General features: G+C 39.1%; 2 protein-coding genes across 9 annotated transcripts in view; one reads left to right on the top strand and one right to left on the bottom strand.

Moving 5' to 3' along the window:
• The window catches only part of SPIRE1 (spire type actin nucleation factor 1), a 366,727-nt gene that overhangs the window by 6,636 nt on the left and 337,927 nt on the right, over positions 1-22,164 (bottom strand). For 4 of the 7 annotated variants that reach the window (XR_007519293.1, XM_049900991.1, XM_049900995.1 and 1 more), the window contains exons 10-14: positions 18,755-18,845; positions 9,923-10,075; positions 7,808-7,950; positions 5,065-5,238; positions 859-996 (exon numbers count right to left, since the gene is read on the bottom strand). Coding sequence is in view for 6 of the 7 variants with exons in the window: in XM_049900991.1 (XP_049756948.1) it covers positions 859-996; positions 5,065-5,238; positions 7,808-7,950; positions 9,923-10,075; positions 18,755-18,845 (699 nt within the window). In the remaining variant the exon portion in view is untranslated. The remainder of the gene's footprint in view (positions 1-858; positions 997-5,064; positions 5,239-7,807; positions 7,951-9,922; positions 10,076-18,754; positions 18,846-22,164) is intronic. The other 3 variants (XM_049900993.1, XM_049900992.1, XM_049900997.1) reach the window with 3 other exon arrangements.
• Positions 1-22,164, top strand: part of PRELID3A (PRELI domain containing 3A) — a 150,825-nt gene that overhangs the window by 101,268 nt on the left and 27,393 nt on the right. The gene's annotated exons all lie outside the window — the stretch shown is intronic.

Raw genomic sequence — 22,164 nt, 5'->3', positions numbered from 1 at the left:
CACAACAGTTAAGTTCCTAATTTACATGTGCGAATACACTTTAAATTTATAAACTGGGGAAATTTAGTAGATAGAAAAAAAAAAATTTTTTTTTTTTCCTAAGGAGGAAGAAAATTCAGAAACTCTGTTTTTATGTTTGGCTCTCTAATAATTATATTTTCGCTCTGGGCATAATTATATTTCCACTTTAAAAGGTACAGAAGCAGCTAAGTGTGCAGCTGCTAAAGGAGAGGATGGCAGTTTGAACCCTCTCAGCAGCTCTGCAGGGGAAAGGCCTGGCAATCTGCTCCTGTAAAGATTACAGCCCAGGAAACCCTATGGGGCAGTTCTGCTTTGTCACGTGAGTCCAAATTGACTTGATGGCACCTAACAACAGCAACAACAACTGGTAATATAAGATGTGCCTTGTTGATACATGTCTCCAGCTTTCTGGAGATGTTAATATTAACAGCTACTCAAAAAGGTAGTAAAAGGCCATAGATCTCCAGTGTCTCACCATCCAGGAAGCAATCTAAAGAAGACTGTGAAAAAGTCTACCTCTGTTTCTCATTTTCTTTATGGGTCCTTTAAAGCATAATGACTAGATGCAGAAAAATCGCTTTATGAAGGCAGACCATTATTTATTATGCTTGTTTTTAAACCTTCCACAGATTTTGATTTCTAAGGGGGGAACACAAATACTCCCTCTTGTGAACAAGGCAAAGACAGGGACTGTCTACTGAAGTAACAAAAGTCTTGCCTCCTAAAAGCCCCCTAAAATCCTGTACCATCTGGCTAACAGGTAACTCTCTGAGGAGACTTACTAGTGACTGACCATTCTCCTAACTCTCCTGAGCAATCGACTTTCAGCAGCCATACCTTCCCCTTTTTCAGGGCAGTGTAGACGTCCTTGTACTGCTGGTACTTCTCTAGCTCAGCCTTGACGAGGACCTGGCGAATGTGCATCACTTCTTCCACAGTCAGAGCGAGGCATTCCACGGGGTAGCAGAATTCCTCCTGAAAGTCAACATTTCACATGAACAGGAGCCCGCACCCCCGTCCTGGCTCTAGAAAAGTCTCCCTTCAGATCAGACACCTGGTTAGTAGCTTCAGAGAATAAAAGAGTTTCCCGATAAAATCTGGACCAGAGCTGGCTCACTCTGGGGTACCACGTAATTTTTTAACTTCATTAAGACAACAGAGAGCTGAAAACTTCTGACAACCTGTGAAACAATTGTAGCCTCTCAAAATTTCCAATAAATAAAAAGTTTCCTACATTTGCGCAGATACTTCGCCTCCAGTAACTTAATTTTGTTAAATGGACTGTGTATCTACACACTGAAGTCATGAAAAAAAAAAAAAAGTCCTAAACCAATTTTATGTTAGTCTTATCCTATGATTAACGCAAAGACATTACTTAGTGTTGTGTTGTATACTAGATGCTGATAGATAAATACTAGATCTACAAGACTGGACTGTTTTAAAAATGGTTTGTGGTACCCAGAATAGCCAAAAGGAGACGGTTAGTAGTTTATACTGAGAAGCATTTTTTAGTGGTCAGTTACATCAGCATATCTTGAAAAATCCTAAAGCTCTGGGTGGAATCTGAACAGTAACCTATTGTAGTTGACATCCAAAGGCAAATTATACAGGCTGGCCCCACAGTTATCCAGATTTTTGTTATTGTTTTTAAACAAATGATGAGTGCGTAGTCAGCACTGGAAAGATGTGGAGAAGCTCAGAAGAATTTAATAGTATTTATGTTAGCGGTCTTATGTTAATGGCTTCCGTAAAAAACAGCTGTGGAAGATGTTGATGTAACTGATCCCCCTGAATCAAGAGCCTCCCACCATCTGCTCCTTCCTCAGCCTCCGTTTGATTGGGCAGATCTCAGAGAAAGACAGAACCAGCTTGTGCATTCCCGCGGTGCCCTGCGTCACAAGGGCTATTGTGGCCTTGGACACTGAGGCCCAATGTTCTCCGCAAAAACGCATGGTAATCCATGCCCACTCATAGGAGCACTGCTCAAGGCTTCTAGAGATCAAATACACCAGCAGAGAAAGCCCAGGACTGTGAATGCAGTCAGATTCTGGAGTTCTCACATTCAGTTCTGTCTTTCAACCGGAGAAAAGTAAAAACAGATCTATGGTGCAAACTGCACAAACATTAGCATTTACTAAAAAAAGACAGTTTCACTAACTACTGCTTCTTACTAAAAATGAATGCAAAATTATCTCTGTTCAAGCTAACTAAACAAAGATGAAATTTGCTAAAATGTTTTGGAAAAAAAATCCTACAACTGAATTTTTAACATGGGGAGCTTAGTACTTGGAGGGTGGGGAGGATGGTGTGTCTACAAAGACTACTACATCTTTCTTATTTGCTCTGAGATGCCCAAAATACTCAAAACAACTAAAACACACCCATCACACTATTTTCCTTCTCAGTGGGCAAGGCTTTCAAAGAGAACAGGATTAAACTGGCATGTTAAAATCTACTCTGCTTTGCTCCACCCTGAGAAAAGAGCAGTGTCACGTGGGAACAAAGAAACTGCATTTTTGAAGGTTGAGTCATTAGAACTGTGTCCTGAGGAGGCGCCGTGGGCCAAACGCAGCCCAACAGCAGCGTTCCTCAGCCTTTAACACGCTTCAGGAGAAGGCGTTTTCCTCCTATCAATTTCCTAAGCCCTGAGGAACACAACTGTGGCAGTTTTCTGAGGGCTGATTATATGACAAAATTGCTATATTCCAACAAGATAATGTACTCCTTGAGCAAACAGCCATGTGATCACTACTTGAGATCTGCTGTTGTACATGCTCGGAAGAGAGCAAACACCGCCTCCTCAATTTACTTTTAAAACTGGGATGCCTGGGCTGGTACACGTGTCAGGTACACTGGTAATTCCTTATTTGCAAAGATATATTAGCATACTTAACAAACCTGACAGTTTGGACTTTCCTTGCTTCGCTCTTAAGTCAAAAAAGGCCAGTCAAGCATACTTATTACAATTTACTGCTTTAAACCATATGATAGACTATAATAAGAAATTATGTATTTTTAAGACATTTTCTTTCTTTTTTTTTTTAAAAAAAACAGACTACCCATTACAGGAGCCCTGGAGGCACAGTGGTTAAGAGCTTTACGACTGCTAACCAAAAGTTGGCAGTTCTAATCCACTAGGCACTCCTTGGAAACCTTATGGGGTAGTTCTACTCCATCCTGTACCCATTACTAAAATAATTTTTCATCAGGTCAAATGCTAATGTTTTAATTCTGGAGCTTCCCAAGGACAACAAAACTTTAATGCAACATGAAAGAAAATAACAAATAGTTTCTAGAATAGTTTTGATTTTTTTAAATTAACAACAACAAAAAAAACGAATTCAACATCCCAAAGCCAAATTAAACTTTAATTAACATATCCAGCTGAGATACTAATGCTCCAAAATGTGCTCAGCACTTGGGGCTGTAACCATGTGTAGGGCCTCCTGTCCCAGTCGGGAAGCCTGACGCTGCCTTGGTGGCTAGGCCTGGACAGTGGGCTCAGGGCTCTCTCAGCACAACTCCTTCCCCATTGCTTCTCCTAAATTTAGGAAAGGCAAACTGAATCTTAAAGAGAATAAAGATCACAATCTGCTCTAAGAGTAAATGTGCCTTTAAAGCTTGCTCTCATATACAGCACTAAAATTGCTGCGTTTTTGTACAATATTCTGGTTATAGCTGTTCATTCAAAACGGGTCAGTTAGGCAGGGCACAGAGGCTCAGAGCACAATGCAGAGTTCAGTCACTGAGCCACAGAGAAACAGGAATAGTCATGTTTATATAGTGTTCTCGATTAGCAACTTCATAAATAAGTAGGAGATATTTGAAAATTATTTAAATAAAACTAGCAACTATTAAGTTTAATTACTCTTTCTCAAGTTCAACTTTAAAACTCAAAGTGAATCATTTCTTTGCCAAAAATAACATGTGGACTTGGTGTGCAAATGTCTCTTTTTAGGAAGCTGGACGGGAGTTAAAAAGTCATTCCTGCAACTGGCCAGTGCTGCCCAAATGGCTGGATCTAAAACGGGGAGGAACAGATTTACCCTGTATTTCATGAAGAACAGTGAAAGGAATTTGTTGTACCTCATTTACATTCGGAGTCTCCTCTCTAAAGCAAGATGGTCAACAAAGAGTAAGAAGGAAACCAGCTGATGGCTCATTGTCTGGGACACATTTAGTAAAGCAAGGACCTGAAGAGCTGGGACCCTGCATTAGGTGAGCCAATGGCACAACCGTTACACATGCTACTTGTAGCACCTGTCACAGATGGGCCATCCAAGGGCTTTTATTTCACTGGAATTTGAAAATGATTACACTTTCATTAAAAATGTGAAGGTTCAAATAATACTAAAATTACCCTGTGTAAAACTCTCAAAAACAATAATTAAATCTAGAAGATTTAAAACATTCTAAATAACCACACTAATAAAAAGAAAACCCATTATTTCTCTCTCCAGAGAAGTAAAGTGGATTGTCATAAAAACCATACAACATCCTGACCATCCCAACACGGCTTTATGAAAGGTGCTGAGGAAGTGAAAATTTCCCCAAACCCAGGGCAGGCCCATCCTATGGGCACACAGCCTCCCCTGCCGCACCCCAGAGATGGTGGTCTGGGATGTGGGAAATGGGTAGTGGGCAGGTGGTGTCCGTCAGGGCTACTTGGCTTGGCAGGAGGTGGCCTCTGCCAGCTGGGGAGGGGGCAAATGCATCTGTGATAGTTGGGGAGGCCCTGGGAGGGAGGCATGAAGCCAGTTGTGGTGGTCCTCTAGGACACCATACAACTAGGCTCCTCAAGAAACACTCACAGGCCCCTCTCATCTGATGCTGCATTTTGAGTTTGTTGTCCTTACAAAGTTATTTCCTCTCAACTGAGATAATGGTGTGATCTATTCATCCTGCAAAAGATTGGAAATCAACGATCAAAAGCAAAGTGCCCATCTAAGCTGTTAATTCTTGCAGAGTGCTGTAGCTGAGGTATCACCATCAGAGAGATACAGAGAATAAAACAATCCCCAGCACCAGCAGAAAGAGGCCAACCTTTGAAGATTTCCACCTGCTGGTAAAAGCTCTCTCACACAGATAATACATAGCCCCTGCTACCCCAAACATGGCTGCTTCAAAAGGATGAGAGCTGAGCAGAGAAGCTGTTTGTATGGTAGAAAAAAGTGGTCGGAAAGGCGTCCTTGGCCAAATACTGGTTATCCCAGGAACCTGAACAATAGATAAGGAAAAAAGAAAATGGCAGGGAGAAAGAAAAGGAAAAAATAATGCTGAACATAAATGATCTACAAACAACGAATCTCGATCATGAAAGAAAAATACAGAACAAAAGCACCATGAGAACATTAATGGGAGGTTCCATATGGATGTCCATGCCAACGCCTACACCGTATACAGAAGTCAGGGATCCAACCAGGAAGTCATTCCTACCGAGTCTAGAGTTCACAGAGCAAAAATGTAAATTTAGGAGTGGATACCAGGCTGGCTTGCTCCTGCCATGCGGAAGGTGCTTACAGACAAGTTGCCTTTCACCTGGAACAGCAACCACCATCAATCATTTGATTAAATGGTGAAAAAATTACATTTTAAACAACTAAGGAAAGGGACGGAGATATAATAAAAGTAAATAATAATAATGAAAGCATTTATGTCATTTTTAGTTGAAAGTTTAAACAGAATGATTCTGCGTGTTCTAAAATGCAGCTAATTTTTTTACTTTGTTATCACACTTTTAAAATAACACCAAGTTAGAAGGCACTGTATGATTTTATGGATTACAAGGAAAGTTATTCCTTTGGCCTGAAATTTGGTCTGTCTCAGCTGGTGCCAGAGGCACTTGGAGGGAGCTTCAGTTTCGTGTGGGTGACATGGCCCGTGTCCACATTTAAACCTAAACATCTTACGGTGCCACCCAGAGGGGCTCGCTCCAGCCTTTTCACTTAGACCTCTCTTGGTGCTGGCCAATAGGCTTTATCTTGCTTTGCTTCCCAAAGCAAGTAACTTCCAGTCTGACCAGGCACACACTCAGAGTTCAGCTTCACCATGGGCCCTGGATGTGGGCTGGTAGCCCTTCCTGGCATCACTTCTGACTATAATTAGCTGAAACTACTTTGGTAGTTGATGCGGTGATTCCTTTACATTAATAATATTTTCAATTCAGTTTAGGTCTAACGTCAATAGTGATGTTATAGAGTCACAAACGTGACTGAATAACAGACTGGCTTCTAGGAAAACCTGGTTAAAAGAACATTCTAATTATTGGACTTAAGACAAAAAATCACAAAGGAGTTCCCTCTTACATATTTTAAGTTGTGACAATAACAGCATATTTTACTAAAGCAACAATTATTCATATCAACCAAGGTTTCAGATGGTACTTTGAACCTCTCCAGTCAGAGTTCCGCTTTTCTGTTGGTAAAGCATCATCTAATGACAGTGTTTCAGTGACCACTTAGGACTTAGAGGACTACTACCAGGAATGGCCATAAAATCATTAGTTCTTTAATTATATTGTCTGGGAATAGCGATGATTTACCAGATTCAACATTATAAGCTCTGTTCAAACTTGAGCTCTTCATAAAAACCATACTATCTCCTTTTACTCTGTCTTCTTTTTCTCCCAGAGTGAGAGAGGGACATCTGCTGTTGCTTCATTAAAAACCCTGATGATTCCTAACAGCCTAAAACAAATAGGCTAAATACATTCCAGAGTTTTTAATTCATGAGTATCTGAAAAAAAAAAAAAAAGCATTAGATATTAGGCTGTGGGTATAATTGATTTAAGCCTTGCATCTCGCCTGCAAGTATTTCTGAAGCCAAGTGGGACTACAAAGGAATCTCTGCAGCACTCCTTTGACTGGTGAATCTACTGAGTTCTTCCTGATGGGGTACTAGTGTACTATGTTCCACTGTCCTGAGAAGTAAGAGCCACTAAACAAACCTGGGAAACCTTGGTGGCATAGTGGTTAAGAGCTATGGCTGCTAACTCAAAGGTCGGCAGTTTGAATCTACCAGGCGCTCCTTGGAAACCCTACAGAGCAGTTCTACTCTGTCCTATAAGGTCGTTATGAGTCAGCATGGACTTGACGACAATGGGTACACAAACCTGGGTAGACAATCAATGACAATGAGTAAGACCCTCAATGAGATGGATTGCAGTAGCTGCAACAATGGGCTCGAACACAGCAACGATTGTGAGGATGGCACGGGACCAGGCGATGTTTTGTTCTGTCATACCTAAGGTCACTATGAGTCGGAGCCGACTTGATGGCACCTAACAACAACAAAACAAACCTGGACATCTCCTGGGAGAGGGCAAAAACTGCTAAGTAGTCCACATGTCACGTGTGGCCCCCAATACCACAAAGCGAATGTGAAAACAATGTACAATGGCAACCGATGGATCAAAATTTCTCCCCTCATTCTCCCTCAATAAAAGTCTACTGTAGTTAGATCCTACTGAGAGTTTTTTTTTTAGGATTTAGTATTTTTTAAATGGATGAATACTCCTCGAAAGGAAGAAAGCATTTCTTTAATAGCAATTCATACTTTCAACCGCTAATAAATCTTCTGAAGGAAAAAAACAAAATGAACAAAGGATGGCCAAATTTCGTTTAGGTTACTATTAAGGTTTGTTTTCTTTAGCTATTAAAAACAAGGTTATTTGAAGTTCATTCTAAGCTTTGGAAGTATTTTTCTCCTTATCATCTCAAGAAAGCTAATGATTCTAGGCCTTTGAACCAATCCCTAAGAAACTATACCGAGCCTTTGGATTACTTACCAGAGATCGGGAACTCTGCTTGGATGGTGGCAGAAACTGTCTCACATTAGTAGGTGTTTCCTTTTCAATGGAATGGCGTCTTTGGGGCGGCTGCCGTCTCTCTGGCTGGGGTGTTGAGGATATGGGCAAGAATTTTGGAGGCTCTAAAGATTTAACCAAATGAAATAAACTCTCTTACAAAGCAAAAATTTTAGATTTTGAATGTACTAACAGAAAAGCCTTCATTTTTTGCATTTAAAAGTGAAGTGTTTATTTCATTGGAAGGGTATACTAAGATGGTAGTCCTTATGAGGAGGCTTTGAGGATTGTTCTAGAAGAATCTTTGCAGATAAAATTGCTATAGAAATAGCAAGGAAAAAGAAAAAAAAATGTGTTTTTAATATTCATTCAAATTCCCACACAAAATCACAGTTAAGTATAGTCTCAGATTTGTATGTATAACACCTTCATGTTATTTTCCACAGAATTTTGCAATGAAAGAGTCTCAGGTGTTTAAAAACATGTAAGAATATGTATTCTGTGTTGCCAAATCATCCTAAAATTTCTCCAGTGTACCTCCCTTTATATTTTATAAAGATAAAATATAAAAACCCTTCCTAATGGATGTTTATCAAGACTTCTTCATCCTTAGGTTTAAATTAACCTCTATTTAAATAATGCGGTACAGTGGGTCAGTTTTATATGGCTTTTTTAGCCATGGTCTTGTAACTCCCACCAAAAGACTGAATGGGACTCTGCAAATAAGGTACTTGTGGTCCACCAAGGGGACTGAACAGCTTCCTAATAATACAAATAAGGTGCATGACACACTTATGGGGGTGGAACCATGCAAATCAGGTGTATGGAACCCTAATGAGAGGATTGGTCAGTTCTGCCATTCTGATGACTTAAAATGAACCATCCCAGAGGTGGGAAGGGGGGACCTCACCACCAGCAAGAAAGAGGAGCTAGGAGTCCAGTGTGTCCTTTGGACATGGAATCTGGGCGCTGAAAAGGAATTCTAGACCCAGGAGACAGAGGGAGAGAGAGCTGTAACACCGAAGACAGCAGAGATGACAAGAAGCAGCGCCAAAGAAATGATGGCAGCAGAACAGCAGGCTGGCAGGAGCCGGAGCAAGAAAACTTAGTGCCTTTGGACAGGATGCTTGCTGACCCTTGGAGTGACAGAGCTGAGTGCCTTCAGGCTGAGGCTTACTGGCGGAGTTGGGTGCCTCTGGGCACTTAATGGCAAAGCTAAAGAGCTTTGTAACACTTGCAACATTTGCAGGTAGAGGCTGGGCGGAGAGGCCAAGGGGCCAAGGGCCAGAGAGAGGCCTGCCTGTGGATATGGCTGAGAAGAGGCTGTCCTGACCAAAAAACTGTATTCTGAGTCATCCCTGATCCTGAATTGTAACCTGTTACTTCCCTAATAAGCCCCACAATTTTGAGTATTGTCTGTGAGTTCTGTGTGGCCACTGCAACAAATTATTGAACCCAGCAGAGAAGCTGAGAGTGCCGTGGAAGGGATGGCTGGTGTCAAAATTGGTAAAAAGGTTGGATAGAGGAGGTATGTCTGACCTCTGCTTCATAGGAATCAGCCTTGGGCTGTTGATACTGATTCTCCTCCCTTCCTGTGAAGTTAGATGAGGAGTCTGATGCCTGCCACACCATTTTTACAAATAATAATAAAAAAAAAGTTTAGCTTTGATATTAATACTGTACCATTATTTCCTCTGCTTGGCCTTATTTTGCAACAAAGTTTAAAAGGATGCTGTTTTAGGGTCTGAATTGTTCTGGATTCACATTTTGAAAATAGTAGGAGTGCACTAGAAATAAATTATGCTGCCAGATTTTTATTACTTCCGCCTATTAGGTATCTGAAGGCTACTTGATGTAGTAGGTGTAGGGAAGCAAAAGTCAACACAAAGTTAAATATGATCCATTTATTTGTACTGTATCACTAAGAAGAATCACTAAAGGAAAATAACATAATTTCCGGTTGAGAACACACACAGAAATATATTATTTAACTGGGTCCCTGTAATATTTAATGGGCATGGCCAAATACCAATTACAGAAAATAACCAAGGTCAGCTCCTATTGTTTTTGATATAACCTGTATCCTGAAACACCCACCGCCATCGAGTCGATTCCGACTCAGAGCAACCCTACAGGACAGAGTTGAACTGCCCCATAGAGTTTCCATGAAGCGCCTGGCAGATTCGAACTGCTGACCTCTTGGGTAGCAGCTGAAGCACTTAACCACTACGCCAACAGAGTTTCCATAACCTGTTTAAGAAAATAAAAATATTGTAATACAGTTACCTGTTAAAACCTCTGTGTTTATGGGAAATCAAATAGATGTTCTAAGAAAATCTTTATATATGTATGTATCTATTTCATTCAGTTTTTGGTGAAAGTTTACCCAGCAAGTTAGGTTCCGATTTGAAAATTTCACACAAATTGTTCAGTGACCTTAGTTACATTTATTACGCTCTGCCACCATTTTTTTTTTTTAACAGTTTCTACATGTACAATTTAGACACTGCTTACGTTCTTCGAGTTGTGCAACCATTTTCACCCACTTTTTCTGAGCTGTTCCTCCCTTATAAACTCACTGAACCTGAGCTTCCTATCAAATCTTTTGAGTTGCTGTTGTCAATTTGATCCCTTAGAGACAGTTCTTAAAAGAGCATAAAAATCAAAGCACACATTTTTACTAGTTAAGCTAAACTACTGTTCAGTTTTAAGCTGACTTTAGGGGATATTTCTGTTTTATGGTTTGAAGATTATCTCAGGGTTATAGTTTCAGGGGTTCATTCACCCTCAATGGCTCCAAGAAGTCTGGAGACCATGAGAATTTGAAATTCTGTTCTGTATTTTTCCCCTTTTAATCAGGATTCTTCTGTTTAGTAATGGTAGCTGTGCACCATCCAGTTCTTCCGGTCTCATGGCAAAGGAGGCAGTTGTTCATGGATTCCATATCTTCCTCCTATTAATGACTGCCCTTCTTCTGTTGCTCCAGGTGAATAGAGACCAATTGTTGTGCCTTGAAGGGCCACTTGCAAGCTTTTAAGACTCAAGACACTAGGGGGTAAAACAGAAGCACTAAACATCTTATTAGGCCAAACAACTGCAATGTCCCATGAAACCACCACCCTAAAACTCCAAAGGAACCAAATCCCATGAAGTTTTTGGTTGTACATGGGCAGGCTCAGCAGCTACTCTTTTATTTTTTGGTGGTTGTTGTAAATATATCTATCACATACCTTTTGCCAATTTAACTTTTTACAGGTTATTGACAATAATTACAATAATCAGCTGTGCAGCTCTATCCATAATCAATGTGGTATTCCCATACTGTTAACTCTCCATTTGCCCCCTCCCTCCTACCCCTGGTAACCACTAATAAACTTTCTTCTCTATACACTTGCCTTTTCTTGTCTTTTTATATAAATGAGATCATGCAGGATTTGTCCTTTGTCACTGACTTATTTCACTTGGCATAATGTCTTCCAGCTCCATCCATACTCTAGCATGTATCAAGACTTCATTTCATCTACTGGCCGAGTAGTGTTCCACTGTATGTATGTACCACATTTCGTTGATCTATTCATCTGTTGATGGGCATTTAGGTTGTTTCTACTTTTGGCTATTGTGAATAGTGCTACAATGAACACTGGTGTACAAGTCTCTTTTTGAGTCTCTGCTTTCAAGTCTTGTGGGTATATACTTAGAAGTGGAATTGCTAGGTCACACGGTAGTTCTATTTTTAGTTATGTGAGGAACCGCCTGTCTTAGACTCCAGAGAAGCAACACTAGTAAAGTGCGTATGTGTGTACATAAAAAACCATTGCTGTCGAGTAGATTCTGATGCATAGTGACCCTACAGGACAGAGAAGAACAGCTCCACAGAGTTTCCAAGGACCGCCTGGTGGATTTGTACTGCCAACCTTTTGGTTAGCAGTCTTAGCTTTTAAACACTATGCCGCGAAGGCTTCCACATATATGAATACATATGTACCAAGGAAAAGGCTCACACGGTTGTAGAGGCTATGTAATGTCCCAAGTCTGTGGGTCAGGACAGACGCTTCTCCTGATTCATGCAGCCACAGGGGCTGGTGAACTCAAGATTGGCAAGCTGGAGAGCAGGGCTCTTGCTCACAGGCTATGAACATCGATGAATCCCAAGATCAGCAGGCAAAACCGCAGGTAAGCTGCTGGCTCAAGACACAAGAGCCGGAGGTCAGATAAACAGAAGCCAGCTGCAGGATCCAGAACGAGCAAAAGCCCCCTGGGCCCTGGCTGAATGTCCGCCCACACGTGATGCAGACCACCCGCCCAAGAAAGCTCCCCTTCAACTGATGGCTACTCACAGGAAATCCCATCACGGGGGTGATCATGTTATCAAATTTCAACAGGGAAGTGATCACATTATACGACTGCCGAAACACTGAGAATCATGGCGTGGCCAAGCTGACACACAACCTTAACCATCACACTGCCACTGTTTTCCACAATGGCTGTGATGTTGTTCTTAGGTGCTGTTGAGTCAGTTCCGTCTCATATCAACCCCACGTACCACAGAATGAAACGCTGCCTAGTCCTGTGCCATGCTCACAATCGTTGTTATGCTTGAGCCCATTGTTGCAGCCACTGTGTCAATCTATCTCGTTGAGGGTCTTCCTCTTTTCTGTTCACCTTGTACTTTACCAAGCATGATGTCCTTCTCTAGGAACTGATCCCTCCTGACAACACCTCCAAAGTATGTAAGATGCAGTCTTGCCATCCATGCTTCTAAGTAGCATTCTGGTTGTACTTCTTCCAAGACAGATTTGTTTGTTCTTTTGGCAGGTCATGGTATATTCAATATTCTTCACCAACACCACAATTTAAAGGTGTCAGTTCTTCTTTGGTCTTCCTTATTCATTGTCCAGCTTTCATATGCAATTGAAAATTCCATGGCTAGGGTCAGGAGCACCTTAGTATTCAAGGTGACATCTTTGTTTTCAATACTTTAAAGAGGTTCTCTGCAGCAGATTTTCCCAGTGCAACGCGTCTTTTCATTCCTTGACTACTGCTTCCAAGGGTGTTGAATATGGATCCAAGTAAAATGAAATCCCTAACAACTTCAACTTCTTCTGTTTATCATGATGCTGCTTATTGGTCCAGTTATGAGGATTTTTGTTTTTCTTTATGTTGAGGTGTACCCCATACTGAAGGCTGTGTGGTCTTTGATCTTCATCATTAAGTGCTTCAAGTCCTCCTCACTTTCAGCAAGCAAGGTAGTGTCATCTGCATAATGCATGTTATGAGTCTTCCTCCAATCTTGATGCCCCATTCTTCTTCATACAGTCCACCTTCTTGGATTATTTGCTCAGCATACAGATTGAATAGGTATGGTGAAAGGATAAAACCCTGACATACACCATTCTTAACTCTTAACCAGAGTATCCCCTTGTTCTGTCTGAACAACTGCCTCTTGATCTCTGTAAAGGTTCCTCATGAGCACAATTAAGTGTTCTGGAATTCCCATACTTCCCCCTATGTTATCCATAATTTGTTATGATCCACACAATCAAATGCCTTTGCATAGGTAAACATCCTTCTGGTATTCTCTGCTTTCAGCCAGGATCCATCTGACATCAGCACTGATATCCCCGGTTCCACGTCCTCTTCTGAATTCAGCCTGAATTTCTGGAAGTTCCCTGTTGATATACTGCTGCAGCTGCTTTTGAATGATCTTCAGCAAAATTTTACTTGCATGTGATATTAATGATATTGTTCCATAATTTTTGCATTCGGTTGGATCATCCTTCTTGGGAATAGGCATAAATATGACTCTTCCAGTCAAGTGGCCAGTATCTCTCAAATTTCTTGGAAAAGACAAGTGAGCACCTCCAGCGCTGCATCCATTTGTTCAAACATCTCAACTGACATTCTGTCAATTCCTGGAGCCTTGTTTTTCACCAGTGCCTTCAGCGCAGCTTGAAATTCTTCCTTCAATACCGTGGGTTCCTGATTATATGCTACCTCTTGAAATGGATGAATGTCTCTCAACCAATTCATTTTGGTATAATGGCTCTGTGTATTCCTTCCATCTTCTTTTGATGCTTCCTGTATCATTTAATATTTTCCCCATAGAATCCTTCACTATTGCAACTCGAGTTTTGAATTTTTTCTTCAGTTCTTTCTGCTTAAGAAATGCCAAGCATATTCTTAACTTTTGGTTTTCTATCTCCAGCTGTTTGCATATGTCATTATAGTACTTTGTCTTCTCGAGCTGCCCTTTGAAATCTTCTGTTCGGTTCTTTTACTTCATTTCTTCCTTTTGCTTTAGCTGCTTGATGTTCAAGAGCAAGTTTCAGAATCTCTTCTGACATCCATTTTGGTCTTTCATTTCTTTCCTGTCTTTTAAATGACCTCTTGCTTTCTTCATGTATGATGTCCTTGATGTCATTCCACAACTCACTTGTTTTTTAGTCATTAGTGTTCAACATGTCAAATCTATTCTTGAGAATTCAGGGGCCGACTGTGGAACAGATTATCGATTGCTCATATGCAAGTTCAAGTTGAAACTGAAAAAAATTAGAACAAGTCCACGAGAGCCAAAGTATGACCTTGAGTATATCCCATCACCACCTACAATGGCTGTACCATTTTGCATTCCCACCAGCTATGGATAGGGTTTCAATTTCCCTACATTCTGACCAACATTTGTTATTTTCTTTTTCTTTTTTTTTTAAATCTTAGCTATCCTGTTGGAGTGAAATGCTATCTCACTGTGGTTTTGACTTGTGTCTCTCTGATGGCTAATGATGCTGAGCATCTTTTCACATGTTTGGTGGCCATCTGAGTACCCTCTTTCATGAAATGTCTATTCAGGTCCTTTGCCCATTTTATGACTGGGTTGTCTTTTTGTTGTTGAACTGTCAAATTAATTTATATATTTTGGTTATAGATTCTTGTCAGATATATGGTTTCTGAAGATATTCTCCCAGTTGATACCTTGTCTTCCCACTTTTTTGGTAAAGTCTTTTGATGAACAAAAGCTTCTAATTTTTACAAGGTCCCATTTATTTACTTTGTGTTTTGCTCTTTGTGCTTTTGTCACTACATTAAAAAATCCACTGTTGAAAGCTAGGTGTGACAGTGTTGCCATGCTTGTTCTTTTAAGAACTTTATAGTTTTATTTTGCACATTTATGTCATTAATCCATTTCAAATTTGTTTTTTCATATGGTGTGAGGTATGGGTCCTGCTTTGTTTTTCTGCATTTGGAAATCCAATTTCCCCAACATCATGTATTGAAGAGACACTTCTTTCCTCACTGAAAGGACTCAGCTGCTTTGTCAAAAATCAGCTGACCACAGATGAGTGGGTTTATTTCTGAAATTTCAATTCTATTCATTGGTCTATATGTCTGTTATTATACCAGTACCAGGCTGCTTTGATTACTGTAGCTGTATTGTATGTTTTAAAATCAGAACGTGTGAGTCTTCCCGCTATGTTCTTCTCTTTCAACATTGTTTTACTATTTGGGCCTCTTACTCTTCTATATAAGGTTGAAGATTGGTTTTTCTATTTCTGGAAAGAAGGCTGTTGGAACTTTGATTGGGACTGCATTGAATCTACAGAATGTTCTGTGTAGTGTTGACATTTTAACAATATCAAGTCTTCCAATCCATGAACGTGGAACATCTTTCCATTTATTTAACTCATCTTTAATCTCATTGAGCAGTGTTTTAGTTTTCGTTGTGTAAGTCCTTCACATCCCTGGTTAGATTTATCCCTAGGTATTTTATTCTCTGAGATGCTATTGTAAATGGAATTGTTTTTTTTTCAGATTCCTCATTGCTGGTATATAGAAACCCAACTGATCTTTGTTTGCTGATCTTGCATCCCGCAACTTTGCTAAATACTTCTATTAGCTCTAGAAGTTTTCTTGTGGACTCTTTGGAATTTTCTATATATAGGAATATATTGTCTGTGAATAGAGGTAATTTTACTTCTTTTGAAATCTGGATACCTTTTATTTATTTTTCTTGTCTTATTGTTCTGGCTAGGACTTCTAATGCAATGATGAATAGAACTGGCGAGAGTAAGCCCCCTTCTATTGTTCCAATTTCAAGGGGAAAACTCTCAGTCTTTTTTGTTAAGTGTAATGTCGGTTGTTGGCTTTTTATACATGCCCTGAATCATATTGAGGAGTTTCTCTTCCATTCCAATCTTCTTTAGGGTTTTCATCAAGAAAGGGTGTTGGGTTTTTTCAAATGCTTTTTCTGCATCCATAGAAATGATCAGGTGATTCTTTTCCTTTGTTCTATTGATGTGGTGTATTATGTTGATTGATTTTCTAATGTTGAACCATAACTGCATTCCTGGAATAAATCCCACTTGGTCATGGTGTATGAGCCTTTTAATATGTTACTGGATTCTGTTTGCTAGTATTTTGTTGAGGATTTTGTATCTATATTAATAAGAAATATTGGCTTGTACTTTTCATGTTGTGTCTTTGTCTGGTTTAGGTACCACAGTTATGTTTGCACCATACAATAAATTAGGGAGTATTCCTTCCTTCTCTATCTTTTGGAAGAGTTTAAACAGTATCGGTGTCAATTCTTCTCTAAATGTTTGGTAGAATTCTCCAGGGAAGTGACCTGGTTCAGGACTTTTTTTTTTGTTGGGAGGTTTTTGATCACTGATTTGATGTCTTCACTTGTTATTGGTCTGTTGAGACCGTCTATTTCCTCTTGAGTCAGTCTGGGTAGGTTATGTGCGTCTAAGAATTTGTCCATTTCATCTAGATTATCCGGTTTGTTGCCAAAGAGTACATCATAACATTCTGTCATAATTCTCTTTATTTCTACCAGGTTAGTTGCAGTGTCCCCTCTTTCATTTTTTATTTTGGTTTTATCCATCTTTTCTTTTGTCAGTTTAGCTAAAGTTTTTTCAATTTTATTGACCTTTTCAAAGAACCAACTTATGGTTTTATTGATTCTATTGTTTTCCTGTTTTCAATTTTATTTACTTTGTGGTTTCTTTTCTTCTGGTAGGTTTAGGCTTATTTTGCACTTGTCTTTCTAGTTCCTGGAGCTGTCGAGTTAGGCTGTTGATTTGACATCTTTCTTCTTTTTTTTATGTAGGGATTTATTGCTATACATTTCCCTCTGTGTACTGTCTTTGCTACATCCTGTAAGTTTTGGTATGTTGTAGCTTTCATATTCATTTGACTCTAAGAAATTTATGATTTCTCATTCAATTTCTTCCTTGACTCATTGGTAATTTAATAATATTTTGTTTAATTTCCCTATGTTTGCATGTTTTCTAGGTTTTTTCCTGTTATTGATTTTCTACCTTCATTCTGCTGTGGTCAGAGAAAATACTTTCAATCTTCAAAAACTTATCAAAACTTGCTCTATCCTAGAGAATGATCTATGTGCGCTGGAGAGGAATATACATTGTGCTGTTTTTAGGTGTAGTTTTCTACATATGTCTGTTAAGAACAGTTGATTTACAGTGTCATTCAGGTCCTCTGTTTCCTTGTTGATCTTCTTTCTAGATGTTCTGTCCAGTACTGGAAGTGGTGTATTGAAGTTTCCAACGATTACTGTAGTGCTATCTACTTCTTCCTTCAATTCTATCAGTGTTTGCTTTATGTATTTAGGTGCCCCAATGTTGGGTGCATATATATTTATGATTGTTAAACATCTTGATTAATTGACCCTTTTATCACCATATAATGTCCATCTTTACCTCTTCTGACATCCTTATGTCTTCTGATATTAAGACTGCCACCCCAGCTCTCTTTTGGTTATTATTTGCATGGAATTTTTTTCTCCCATACTTTCACTTTCTACCTGTTTGTGTCCTTGGGTTCAAAGTGTGTCTACTGTAAACAGCATATAGTTAGATTATATTTTTTTAATCCATTCTGCTACTCTCTAGCTTTTGATTGGAGCATTTATTCAATTTATAGTCACTGTAATTACTGATAAGAAGTGACTTACTTCTGCCATTTTGTTATTTGTTTTTTGTGTGTCTAACACCTTCTTTGTCTTTGTCCTTTAGTACGGCTTGCTTTTGTGTGTTGTTGGTTTATTGTAATGAGCCTGTTTGGCTCCTTTCTCTTTTTTGTATGTTTTTAAAATATATTTTCTTAGTGATTGCCATGAATATTACATTTAAGAGCCTGTATTTATAATATTCTAGGGTAAGTTGGTACAAAACTAAACTGTAATAACATATAAGAAATTATATATCTATTTCATTCCTGTCCCCCTCTTTTGTTATCATTATGTCTTTATACTTCATGTGCCCTGTAATATAATTTTATCATTACCTTTTATGTATTTATTAAAAAACACAAAGACAAAACATTTAAAATTATCAAGCATGAATACCTTAGTGCTAGATCCTGTATCTGTCCATGTATTTTCCTTCATTAGCTTTAATACATAATTTTTAATCCTTCATGGTTTTCTTATAAATGAAAAAGATTATTAAAACATTTAGAAATCATTTAACTTTAGATATCTGTGGTCAGAACCTACCGCGTGAAGAGTTATAAAGTTGTTTTTAATAGCTATACATGTATGTGAAAATGTGTGCGTGTGTAGGAGGAATGATAAAAATGTGATTATGTAGGGATTCTGGCTTAAATTCAGACAAGGTGATAATCTAAATGTGTGTGTATATATAAAATAGTTGCTTTATTTCATACAACTAGAAACTATCATCTGTAAACAAAAATCATGTTGGTGTGCTTTAAGAACTGGAACCCCAGTTACCAGCTTAGCCCTTTCTTATGATGCAACCTTAAGAAAATAATTTTTCAGCTCCTAACTAGTGAAATTTTATGGTTAGTTGTCTACCTAAAATGAGCACAGAGCACTTTGGGATTCTTATCCTAGGTCCACTGTATTTCAGAGTGGTTGTGACTCTGGTTCTTTGTACCACAAATACTTACTCTTCCTTGTTGACATGGTCTCCAGTAAGGGGTCTCCAAGGAAGGAGGGAGAAACACTGCTACTGCTGGTTGACTTGTGCACAGTTTCTTCCTAAGAAAGGTATAGGCAGAGAAATACAGAGATCTCTTAGACATTAGTGTTCTCATGGTAATTAAGAACAATTTATTATTAAATACTTATTTTAACATGAGGCACTACATATTATCATGGCAGAGGGTCAAGGCAGTAGGAGACAAATTAACATAAGTTTAAAATTAGACAGACCTGGGCTGAGTCCTGCCTTTGCCCCTCATGAGAGTGAAATGACACGACTAAGTTTGTTATCTTAGTTTCTTCCTTTGTAAAAGAGGAGATAAAATAATGATGCTAACAGGTTCGAAACACTTAATACAGTTGCCTCTTAGTATCCATGGGGGATTAGTCCCAAGACCCCTGTGGAATGCTCAAGTTCCTTATATAAAATGGCACAGTATTTGCATATAACCTACGGACATTCTCACACACCCTCCCGTATACTTCAAATCATCTCTAGATTACTGATAATACCTAATACAATATAAATGCTATGTAAACAGTTGTTAATGCTTATACGTAACACTTAATGCTTTCTCAGTCTTTGCAAACACCTTATCATGAACCAGAGAGCCCATCTGTGTCATTTAGGGGCTACACTAACACTTCCATGAATTTCAGCTTCTTTATTGTATGAATGCTCAACTCGTTCTTATTGACCTTATGGCTCACTTTGGCAAGCAACATGCCACTTATCAAAAGATCTAAGATTTTTATTTTCTCTTAGCCTTTGAGGGATTGCTTTGACAATTTAATTGCTTTTAAGGAGCAACTTTTTCACAGAAACAGAGAGTGAACACAAGCAGTAAATGAATGAGAAGGCGAACAATACTCAAACAAGGAGTGCTAATGGCGGGAGACTACCACAGAGCATGCCTACATATCATTTCATTCATGTGCATTCAGCATAGTGATTGGCACACAGTAAATTCACGTTTTGCTTTTTGGAACTTTCTTTTTTCTGTTCCCTAATATTTTTGATCAGTGGTTGGTTGAATCTGTGGATGCAGAACCTGTGAATATGGATGGCTGACTGTACGTTATCTGACACACAATAAGAACTCAATAAATGGGGGATAATATTATTATTAGGAGAATATTTAACACATTTATAAAAGTAATAGACTGTGAGCCCCATGATGGCAGATGCTTTGCTTGTCTTGTTTGTTGTTTTATACCTAGTACCAAACCCATTACTTGGCAAGTAACAAATATTTATTGAATGAATGCATGAAAATAAACATTTCATGAAATGTTGTATGAATCCAAAATGTTTTCATTGGGCCAAATAAAATTTTAACTCCCCTCACCAGTGAGAAGAAACCTTCTTAATTTGTTTTAAGACTATACTGAAATGAAGTAAGGTATTTATTCATGAAATGTCTAGTATGTACTATGTGCAAGGACAAACACATTGACTAGAAGACAAGTAATTTCTACTCTGGTAGCTGTAGAAGGATGCTAAATATTTTTTAAAATACAGAAGAAAGAAGATTACATAAAAATATCCATCCTTCACTGTGAGATGAACAGTGAAAATTCTCTTTGACCAACTCAACTCAGGTGATTTTAAGAATTAGCCATTCACTAAAAACTGGCCTCCCCTAAAACTTGCTGCTGAAATCATTAGCTTCAAAAAAGGATTTAGTCAAAGAATAAGAGAAGAAAAAAGCCATATGTCTTAGGCTGGGTTCCCTAGGGAAGCAAAACCAGTAAAGTGTATAAATATATATAGAGAGAGAAATTTTTATCAAAGAAATGGCTCATGCAGTTGTAGAGGCTGTAACTTCCCAAGTCCATGGGTCAGGATAGAGGCTTCTCCTGATTCATGCAGCTGCAGGGGCTGACGAAATCAAGATCCTCAGGCCAGACCGCAAGTAAGCCACTAGCTCAAGTCCCAAGAACTAAAGGTCAGATGCACGGGAGCCAGCTGCAGGATCCAGAATGGGCAAAAGCCCCTAAGCCCTGCCAGACCATCTGCCCACACTCAATGCAGGCCACACGCCCAAGGAAACTCCCCTTTAACAGATTGGCTACTCACAGCAGATCCCATCATGGGGGTGATCACATACCAAATCTCAACAGAGAAGTGACTACAACATCACACAGCTGCCAAAACTCTGAGAATCATGGCCCAGCCAAATTGACACACACTCTCAACCATCACAACGTGTAAGCCACATAGTTCATTCAAAGAAGGCCTGAACAGGAGCCTTCCCCCCTTTGGGCTCACCATGATGAATAAACAAGCAACGCAAAAAAAAAAAAAAGCAACGTAAGCTCAACCTTTATCCCAGACACAGTGTAGATCACACAAATCTCCAGGAAAAGCTAGCAAGTAATTGGAATGATTGCCTTCTGCTTGTGGAAGGTCAAAAGGAAATAAAAGCCAAGAGATCTCTTAGGAAAAGCAAAACGGAGTGCTAAACAGTAAAAAAAAAGCAGTACTTCCCCAATAATTATCTGATGAGGTGGGTGCTACCCTGACTTAAACAGCAGAAACCATTACACATACATCATCAGCCCACCTTCCCTAGAAACATTTTTACAAGTCTAATTTACATATGGTTACCTTTATTAGTGTTAAGGGAGAAACAGATCATGTTTCTTTATTCATAAGTGGAAACTAGTTGTAAAATCCTGTATATCGAAAATATTATCAACTTATTTCCATAACCAAATTGTATCTCAGGAAAAAAAATGGCTCTATAAGTGACAAAATCAGTCAGAATACAGTCTGATGAAAAAGACCAATAATTTTATGATCACAAATGTTAAAACTGCAAAGAAAACAAAATCTGAGAAATCATAATGACCATTACTTGGAAGTGGTGGTGCAAGGGAACACTAGTGCATTTTCAAGCTTTGACAGCATTTAAAGCATGTTGTCAGTTAACCTTATACTCAGTGTGCCTCTCACTTCCGCTTTGTGTCTCATGTCCTCTTTATGTACATGTTCACCTCCATAAGGAGAAGAACATGGGGGAAGCTTTGCTGGGAAGTCTTCTTTTCTCCCCCGTTCCTCTCAGTGAACCTTAAGGCAGGATTCCCCACCACTTCTTAGTCATCTTTAGAATGACTACTCAATGTTCAGTGGCCTGAAAATCCTGTAAAGAAACAAAACAACCAACCAGGAGGCCAACTCCATGCTGGCAGGATGTGAGGCCCCGGTCAAGGAGCTCCATGTTTCTAGGGATCTTTTCTGCTTAGAAAATGAGGTGGAGGGATGTGGTCTTCTTTATGGCCCCTCCCAGTTCTAAAGTATAAATTGAACATAAACTTCTTTCCTGAATTCTCCTTTTCGAAGTAAACACTAAACATTTACAGATATGGTCCT

This window comes from Elephas maximus, chromosome 11 (assembly GCF_024166365.1).
Source record: "Elephas maximus indicus isolate mEleMax1 chromosome 11, mEleMax1 primary haplotype, whole genome shotgun sequence".
NCBI lineage: Eukaryota > Metazoa > Chordata > Mammalia > Proboscidea > Elephantidae > Elephas > Elephas maximus.
This window is presented reverse-complemented; position numbering and strand designations above follow the sequence as displayed.